Here is a 9,128-nt window from a genome sequence, read left to right as displayed (position 1 = left end):
ATTTGCGAAAGAGGGCTGACAACCGGCCGCGATAATACCAACTATCACTCTAATACAAGCCTGCTTGGTTCGGAGTTCTCACAATTGAACATAGCCTGATAGGACATGAAATCATATTAACCGAAGGCTCAGCGGTGTAGTTACAGTATTGTTTAATCATCATCACTGTATGCGACATCAGGCTTGCGGGTGCGATAGACACCCTCCATGGCGGGATCCGGCCGATTGTATGGCGACTCCACGACGGGCGACAGGTGATCCCGCGTACCACCGGGTTGACCCAGTTGCGACGGAGCCCTGCCTCGAGAAGCATGACGCGCCGCATGTCCGAGTCCAACGGCACGACGCTTTGCGTCTCGGGGTGGTGTATGCGGTAGGGCGTCCGGGGATGTTGGGCGTAAGCTCGCAGGATATCCATTGGCGCGATATCTAGATGGACCTGCGCGACGGTGAGGGCTATACTCAGGTTCGGAGCCGCGAGGAGGGCGCTGCGTGATGGTGTAAGCAGTAGAACGTATGCCAGAAGCGCCGATAGACTCACCTCGACGGGACGGCGCCGGACGTCATAAAGGTCTACTAGACAAGTTTTAGTCACGGCGCAGCGATCGGAGGGAAATGCGTACCCGCATCGTGACCAGGTGACGACGACGGCAATCGGTTGATTTGTTGCACCCGGGACGGCGTAGGTAACATATCAGTCAAGAAGGCGTCCGACTTGTGGTGTTCAGGGGAGTTCACATGCAAATCTTCGACAAGATCGTATAAAGATGCCAAGTTGTCGCTGATGGCGTCGTCATCGTCGTCGTCGGCGAAGTCGTCCGAGTCGTCATCATCTTCATTGTCCACCGTCGGCTGCACTAAGGTATTCGGTTCAACAGTAGAAAATGAGAACTCAAAAGTCCTCGCTCTAGTCATTTCTTCAGCGGTAGGTCCCCAATCGTCGCTCCGATCAGCAAGAGCGGGAATGTCTCCTGCGCGACGCGACCATTCCACTGCGAGCCGGAGCAGCTCCACACGCCGAAGCTCCAACTGGTATCGAAGACCCGCACTGACCGCTATTCCTTCGTGTCAGACATAAAACTCGGATCAAGCATCGACGACGCAGCTCACCTGTATCCCGCGCGGCAGTCACCGCGGCCCACCGCTCGCGAAGCCATTCCTGAAGGGCCGTCCGCTCTTTGCGGAGACGCGCAAACTCCTCTTGGCAACGATCAAGAGCGAGCATATGTTGTATGCCCTCGCGGACCTTCTCGTCTGCCAGCCACGGCGGCGGCGTGTTTGATCCGTCCGTACGTTCCTCATCAAAGAGGCCCGTATCCTGCCATATATTGTCGTCAACGTCAAGGGCCCATAATTGTTCCAGGTCGATAGGGTTGGGTGCCGCTGCGCGAGCTGGCGCCTGTCCGTTTCGGATCAACTCGCTGATTTCAGAGCATAATGCGTTATAGCGACGCGCGAGAGCCTGTATTCCTGGCTCATGCCTGTGAATTGCCATGCTGGCATGTACAGCTAACTTCCGTTCTGGATGGCATCCATCAGTAGGTTCATGGGTCAACTCCGGGCAGAAAGGCTTACCGGAGGACTGCACCCTGAACGCCCTTTCTACTCTACGCCATTCGAACTTCCGATGCCGAAGGCGATCTCGAATACGTGTCTTCAAGGCCAATGCATTGACACGACGCGTGAGGTACTTGTTGTTCTTCATGCTCCGGAGGAGCAGCCTATCTTGGACGTTCAGCAACGACTCTACATTCCGAATGCGCTGTCGTAATTGCGTCCTGTCCTCTTCAAGTTCCTGGATGTTAATGAGAAGATCGGGATTCGCTCCGACGGCGGAATCAAGTTTGCGTATCGCGCCATCGAGGGCATGCACCCGTTCATCCATTTTCAATAGAGTATCGATAGTCTTGTTGCCAGCGTTTTTGGCTTGACCTATACCTGCGTCAGAGTCTGCGGTTACAATGAGGATAGATGCCTACGAGGAATAGGCCTCGTTTGAGCCTTCTGTTGAGCGGCCCACTGAGCGCGCAAAACGTTGAGTGACACCGCACATCGCTCCAGGCCATCGTAAGCCTCAGCGGCACGCTCCTGGCAGGCGTTATACTTGCGGTGAAGTAACTCCCCGGCTGAAAGGAGCTGAATTCGGTCTAGATGACAGACCTGTTCGTCGATCGTGTCGTATCGAAGACCAGACTAAAGATCTAATGAGAACTCTTGCCAACATCGATAGACAAAACACTGACCGAGCAAACTCTCAAGCACGGGATGAGGTGGCTCAACCAACTCCAGAAACGCTCGCAGCCTTCACCATCGGAGAAGCCAAATCCGATGCATTTCCGTGGGTGATATATGACCTGGCATGGCCATTGATGACCATACGCGTGAAACACCGATATTGCGAAGACGATACGGTCCAGAACTTCAGGTAAGAAGTTCCACTTGTGACAGCTGCGGTGAAGCTGACAACCTATATCGTAGAGGAGGCCCACATTGTACGACAACGGGAGATGTTGAAAGAATTTGTCAACAAGTGCCAATGAATAGTGCTGACGTTCGCCGGCCGTAGTCATATTCGCGAGCCATAATACACGATCATGGCGACAAAGCAATGCCATCAGCCCGGTGTCGTCGAAGAACGTGGTGCTTGCTTTCTCTCGTTGCTCGTCCGCCGCCTTGAAAGAAGACTCACAGCCGTCTAGAACGGAATTTGGTACCCTCAACGGGCCTTCACACTTATCGTCGATATCCGCTGCCTCGGCGCCGGGATCTCTGGTCTTGCGTTTGCGCGTGTCTGCCCGTGGCATCGATCCCACGTCGGAGCCGCGCGGATGCTTGTTTTGGGAGGGTTTACTGGGCCGTAAGAGTTCCACAGTCGCCTCCATAGCCGATATCTCCGCGTCCGAAAGGAATACAGTCCTGGGATATAAACGTCCGGAATCGTGAGGACCGGAGCGTCTCTTCTGGGTGAAACACGCGTCAAGGCAAGCGATTACATCGACACTGATTAGGAGTGGTTGGTTAGTCAGAAATGCACGGAACCGTCGTTAACCATGCCCTTACGGTGCCGAGGGATCATGCCCCCCTTGTCCACCAAAGCACAGAGGGCACCGTGATTGCAGGTATAAACTTGGCCGATTGCCTTCTGCATATCGACCCGCCGTCTTTGAAGTGGGGGTATCAGGGCTAGCCGCCGGCTCCTCCGTTCGAGCATTCCCTTCCGATGCGATCTGATCAGTGCTGGTATGGTTGGACGGTGGGGCCATAGAACCGCTGATGGACGTGTTCCGATGCGATGAAAACACGTCATTTTGAGAGACGTCGCTCGTGTCACGTTCGGTGGGACAAGGGCATGAGGTAGGAGAGCTGTGGGGTGTTGTGGATGCTGGAGGCGCGAGGTTGAGCGCATTATGTATGACCAGCAGTTTCGTATTGCGTACCTGCAGAAGATGTCTGCCCACCATCAACCGTTTTTGCTTTCTCCAACACAACGAGCGCGTCCTCCACAGCAGTTGTTGTCTTATCCGCTACGACATTCACCAGGTGTGAATACCACCTGAGCGCGTTTCCGAAACGTCGCCGAAGGGAATCCTGCAGAGCCTGTATAAACACAGCGATCGGAAGAAGAAAAGTCGATACGCACCCTGGTTTGTAGTTTCTGCCCGCTCTCCTCGAGGAAATACTCGAGCGTGGACGTCCAAGCCGTCACGTTAGGGGCCACATGAAGAAACAGCACTCGTGTCAGCTCGAGAAGCTTGATGTCGATAGCTAACGAAGGACGCTGCGGAGCAGAGGGGAAGAGACCAGCGAGAATGAGACGGTGCGCGATAGAGGTGCAAGGGCACACCACAACTTCACGATCTTCAATGTCTGCAACGCCGATTAGCAGGGAGATAAAGAGTAGCTGAACGCACTCACGATCCCAGAAGACGACTGGGAGCGATATCGTGCTTTTGGTCCCTTGACAGTTGCACTCAGACGAGGGCGGATCCTCGCACTCTGCGCTGGCCACGCGCCGCACGTAGTCCATATATGGTCCCTCAAGCTCTGGTATGGTGACTTCTCGCCAGCGATCGTGTTGCCTCTGCTTCTTCTGCCTGTATTTCTCCTTCCGAGCCTTCTTCAGCTCTTCCTCTGGATGTGGTTCGGGGGGGAAAAATATCGGCGACGAGAACCGAACACTTTGGGGTGTGGATCCCTCAGCGCCCTCCGCGTCGTCCTCGGGCTCGGAATCGTCGTGGCCGGGTTGACCTCTGTGTCGGGAAGAGAACTGGGAGAGAACATGGTCCGGAAACACAATCACCGGCTTTGGTTGACCTCGCTTAGGAAGTGCAAGGGCCTTGAATGGCGGCAAACTCGGCCCAACGTGAAGCGTGAGGTTCGGTCTTGCGTTTTTCTTAGGGTCTTTCTTGAATGCGCGTCGAGGGAATCCCATTTTGGTGAAGCACAGGAGGATGGATGGAGGTGGTCGATGGCGGGAACGTGGAGGACAACAAGGTCAACGGGCCCGCCCTCTTTCTCGGAGGTACAGTAGATCAGACGCGCAACTCGGGGAAATAATTCTGATAGCACCTTCTATTGCCGATCACCTACACGACCGATGCGCAGCAGGTACTACGATACGAGAATTCCCCGACGCCGAAAGAACTCCTGAGTCGGGAATTGGCGAGGCAGTATCGGCGCTCGATCAAAAACCTCGACAAAGGCGCGGCAATATGCGAGACAGAGAGCGGCCTCCAGTTCTCGTACCACGCTCGGTTGGACAGAAGGCATCTTCGGAAGGGTATGTAGCTTCGCCTTGACGTCGGCAGGCAGCACGGAGCCGCCTTTCCAATCCTCCATGACGAAGCCCATATTCAGCAATAGTTTGAAGCCACGAGGTCCATCGGAGAAGTCTAAGGCATGGTCGGGATGCGGACGGGCAGCGGGGATCCCTAACGAGTCGCCGAAGAAACGAACAACGGATTGGAGGTGGGCGGCGGGATCTCGATCGGCCAGTTTGATATCGAGAGCGCGAAATTCTAACGCGAAATGGATGTTGCAAAGCTCAAACAATATGAAAGCCATGAGTCTCGCATCTTTCGTAAAGGACGGTTCTAGGATGTTACCCCACCAATTCAACGCGGAATGGAAGACCTTGGGATACTGAAAGGCGAGCTCTTCTTCACCAACCAACAAAACGTTGGACAGGCCCAACGACGCCCTCATGCGTAGAATCTTCGTTGCTTCGTTGGCTTTCCGCGGAAGCTGGGCCATTCTAGCATTCGGGTGTAAAACTTGCGCAATATCGGGGCCTAGGATCCATTTCCACAGTCGACCAGACAAACACGTGCTGCCACTATTCTCGCTGTCCTCTGTGATATCGAGGGCTGTATTGGCAGCGGAAAGGCGTTGGAAAGAAGGGATTAGAATGTGGTGTAAGCGTATGTAGTTCGACGCCATCACAGAGGCGCCCGCGTCGGACTCCTGGAGGAGAATATAGGGATCGGGGGCCCAGAAGTGGCCACCTCGCAGAACCACCGCAGAGCTTGCCTCGACTTCCGCGCCAACGAGATTGAGGGCAACATCCCAGCACGCAACGCCGAGGGGACAAGCAAGATACCCCAGATTGTCCCAGGGACGAAATCGACGGATAGCACGAAGGCGGGTGGCGGCCTGTTCGGACGGAGACTCGACCCGTACACCGACGTTCTCCGCGCGTGTTTGCGACGCATCGAGATAACCTCGAACGCTATTGGTTAAGGTCGAAACCAAAGGATCTAGAAGTAGGTGAGTATATGCCCGAATACCAACGGCGATATGATATACGTACCATGAATTGAGATAATGTTTTGGCGAGCAAATGCGGGTGCTGATGGATAATCTGGGCATCCAACATCGCCTCAGCCACCACGAAGGAGCGGCAGGAATATTATTTACCTCGAAGGTCTGCTCCGTCCAACCTCGGGCCATCCTCATCACGATATTCATTTTCGTCGCATTGCGGCATTGAGGTATGAATAGTGCCGCCGATTCTGGTAGAGGAGTTAGGTGGAGGTGAAACTCGCTTGAGGAGAACTCGTGGGTGAGCATGAGGGTGTGAGGACGATGGGAGGTAGCCAGAAGGGCGCTGGGTATGGGGTGGTTCTTGACTGACGGACCGGCGCCGCTTCAACGGCGGTTCGTTCCCAGTATGTTCCCCGCTTGCGAAGTCTGAAGCTACATTACAGTGAGCGAAGAGGCTCATCTATAGTATAGACCCAGGACGTACAATCATCGAGAACCATCAGATGACAACCCTCGTCATCGTGTCGTTCATTCTGTTGTAGTTCGTGAAATGAGGGCCTATGGCGCTTCGACGGCGCTCCTACCCGGACAGGTTTTGTGTTTGCCAAGCCCGGAGCTACATGAAGACGAGTGAGTGTACAGATCAAGAGATATCGAAGGTGACGTACCACCATGAGGCACCAATTGATTGAAACCTTCGCCATCACGTCCCTCATCTTGCAAACGTTCGGAAACCGATCCCACTCTCGCAGGTTCCGGGATTGTGTTGTTGACGCATACATCCAGGGGATCGGCGATCACGCGTGTCGGTGATGTAGATGAAGACGGAGGATGGTCCCTTAGCGAGGAATCTTCCGTGAAAGTAGGTTGAGGATGAAAAAGGGGCGTATTCGTGTAAATGGAGAAGATGCGAGAAGGAACGACATGAATATCTTTGGGATCCGGGAAGTCAAGCTTGCCACCCCTCAAAGGCACTTCGTCGCTCAGGGATGTCAACGAGGATTCTGAGGAGGATCGTGGCGTCTCGGGGCGAGACTCTTGCGTAACCGTCGGCTCCTTGCGCTGGCGTCGCTGCGGTTGTCGCCGGGTAGGAGCTTTAGTGGAAGCCTTGGCTCTGGGCGGCATATCACTGGGAAGGCGGCATCAGCAAACCGATGAGACTGCATCCGCGTAGCGCGTACTCTAACAAGATGGCACCGGGGGGGCAAGCCAGTACACAAAATCAACTGCCGGATCCAGCTGATCGCACAACGCATCCTTCGACGTAAGCAGAAAGATGGCGCCGTTTTGACCGTCGCGTGACTAGCGAACATATGCCCCACAGTTGGATGCAGACAGCCCTTCGACAGAAGCGGAAGAACGAAGTGAATGTGCGCGACACCCAGAGTGCAGCCTGCACAGAACATCGTGTCCATTGTTGACAATCTCTCGACCTGGAAGGCAGAGCATGATCATGTCGAGTACGGCTTGCTGGACAACCCACTAAGATAACCGCAAAGTATCGAGAGACGTGCTTACCCAGCGCGAAACGTGAAGCAGGAGTAAGCAGAAGATAGCTGGGTAAGCTTACTTTGACGACGAACGTTGGTCATCGATGAGGATCACGTGATCATCCTTCTGGCGGAAAACCAAACTTGCATTCAGCGGTTTACATCCAATACCGACAAAGGTAACTAAGGGAACGAAAGTGATACAGCAAAACATGCACGACGTGGAACATCCCAAGCACGAAGGCAACATCTCCAACTAGACGGTATCAGAACTACGAGCGTAACCTCCAGCGTCATACTCCATGGCGTTGTTATCTGCATTACTTCTGCGAGCAGCAGCAGCCCACGCGGCGTTGGCACCGGCGACAGTGTTTGCGCTGACCTCGCTGAGGGTATCTGCGGCAGCCCTGACGTTCAAATTGGGGTAGACGGCATTGAGAAACGGGTTGAGAAACGGGTTACGGGAAAGGCCCAGCAGGGTCTTCAGCCTCTCGTTCTCGGCGAGAAGAACGGTAAGATGATATGCTAAGTGGGCACACGTTCCGCAGGGTGCATCCGAGAAAGCGTAGGGGCCAGGAGTGCGGCCATCGAACTCCATCTTGCCATGCCCACGACCTGTATAGTAGTGCATAAGTAACAACAAACAAAACGTCAACACGAAAGGTGCTTACCGGCGCCGGCTGCACCGGCTTTGCCTGTTTCAGCCATTGCGACGGGATGCAATGCGAGCCTGGGAGACCGTGTCAGAAGGAACAAGGAAGTGATATACACATGGAGAGACGACACACTTCGCGAGAGTGGATGTGGGTGGTGGGGAAATAAAAAATGGCGACGTGGTGACGGAGAGAAACAACGTCGGAAAAAAGAAGTCAGCCGATGGGGCCTTTTTTATATCAACCTAGAGGCACGTGAATTAACACGTAACGCGGTGCTCACGGACAGCTATGCTTCTTCAGACTTAGGACGTCTCTGCAGCGCGGCGGCACCGTCATATCGCTGTCGGGGAAGCATATGTATCAAACAGGGGACGGTCGAATGAAGTATTGTATGAAGGCTCACCACGTCGAGCCTGAAGTTGTTTGAACGATCGCAGGTGGTATAGCCTAGAAGACATGTCGACGCTATAACCAAGATCAGCGTCGAGAAGCCTAACAGTAGGTATTTAAGGCGAATGCACTTACTGGTAACATCACATTTGCGCGGGTTCGGGCTGACGCACGACGGGTTCCTATCCTTGCGTGGGTAGATACGATTTGACGGTCGCACGTATGCACCAGGCGAACATGTCGTGGAAATGGCTCGAAGATGCGAGCTCCATGACCAAGATTACCTGAACATGGCGACGGAGGACTACATAATGCGGATGGAAAGCCTTATTGAATAGCTTTGACATCGATCATTCGGGCGTTGATTCGATGCATACCTGCGCGGCAGAATGGAGGTCAGAACTATGCGTTCGAGTGATAGCGAATTTGATCGTGGCCTTGTTTCTTCAACGATGTTCAATGTGTCATCACCTTCGATGCTGCAAGAGTAGAAGCGAGTCGGATCTTTGTAAAGGGGCATATGCACTGATTCTTCGCTGTCTCACCGCATCAAACTGAGGAACGAGGTTTAGCAGGTTGGCATGAAGTCATGAAGCGTATGTCCTAGACCAGATGCCGAGCGGACCATGTTCCCGAAAACGATAACTGGGAGTCCAGTTCATGGGTGTCCGATCTGCATTACTCGCAAACATACATTACTTCATGCGGGACGATGTCAGTTTTGGTAAAATCATTGCAATACGAACAGCACTCACGGCGTAGGTCCGGGAACACAGTGAGTCGATTGGATAGGAGGTTTGTTCAGAAGCGAACTCCGACTTGGATCATC

The 9,128-nt window shown here is 53.9% G+C and overlaps 3 protein-coding genes across 3 annotated transcripts; all 3 read right to left on the bottom strand.

Annotated features, from left to right (window-relative positions):
- Window positions 1-591: 591 nt before the first annotated feature.
- Window positions 592-4,432, bottom strand: PUNSTDRAFT_78189 (uncharacterized protein; the record flags this gene model as incomplete). Its single annotated transcript, XM_007389283.1, has 11 exons — window positions 592-1,055; window positions 1,111-1,521; window positions 1,576-1,932; window positions 1,980-2,193; window positions 2,244-2,753; window positions 2,814-3,000; window positions 3,061-3,161; window positions 3,303-3,473; window positions 3,532-3,588; window positions 3,641-3,867; window positions 3,916-4,432. 11 exons carry the CDS (start codon window positions 4,430-4,432, stop codon window positions 592-594), a joined length of 3,216 nt encoding a protein of 1,071 aa, XP_007389345.1.
- Window positions 4,433-4,611: 179 nt separating this feature from the next.
- Window positions 4,612-6,888, bottom strand: PUNSTDRAFT_139561 (uncharacterized protein; the record flags this gene model as incomplete). The annotated part of the gene is made up of 6 exons (XM_007389282.1): window positions 4,612-5,756; window positions 5,810-5,860; window positions 5,917-6,195; window positions 6,248-6,296; window positions 6,348-6,379; window positions 6,432-6,888. The coding sequence occupies 6 exons, from the start codon at window positions 6,886-6,888 to the stop codon at window positions 4,612-4,614; spliced, it is 2,013 nt and encodes a 670-aa protein (XP_007389344.1).
- Window positions 6,889-7,509: 621 nt separating this feature from the next.
- Window positions 7,510-7,961, bottom strand: PUNSTDRAFT_139560 (uncharacterized protein; the record flags this gene model as incomplete). Its single annotated transcript, XM_007389281.1, has 2 exons — window positions 7,510-7,868; window positions 7,925-7,961. 2 exons carry the CDS (start codon window positions 7,959-7,961, stop codon window positions 7,510-7,512), a joined length of 396 nt encoding a protein of 131 aa, XP_007389343.1.
- Window positions 7,962-9,128: the final 1,167 nt, after the last annotated feature.

This window comes from Punctularia strigosozonata (assembly GCF_000264995.1).
Source record: "Punctularia strigosozonata HHB-11173 SS5 unplaced genomic scaffold PUNSTscaffold_30, whole genome shotgun sequence".
NCBI classification, from domain to species: Eukaryota; Fungi; Basidiomycota; class Agaricomycetes; order Corticiales; family Punctulariaceae; genus Punctularia; species Punctularia strigosozonata.
Note: the sequence above shows the minus strand (reverse complement) of the source record. Positions and strands in the feature narration are given on the sequence as shown.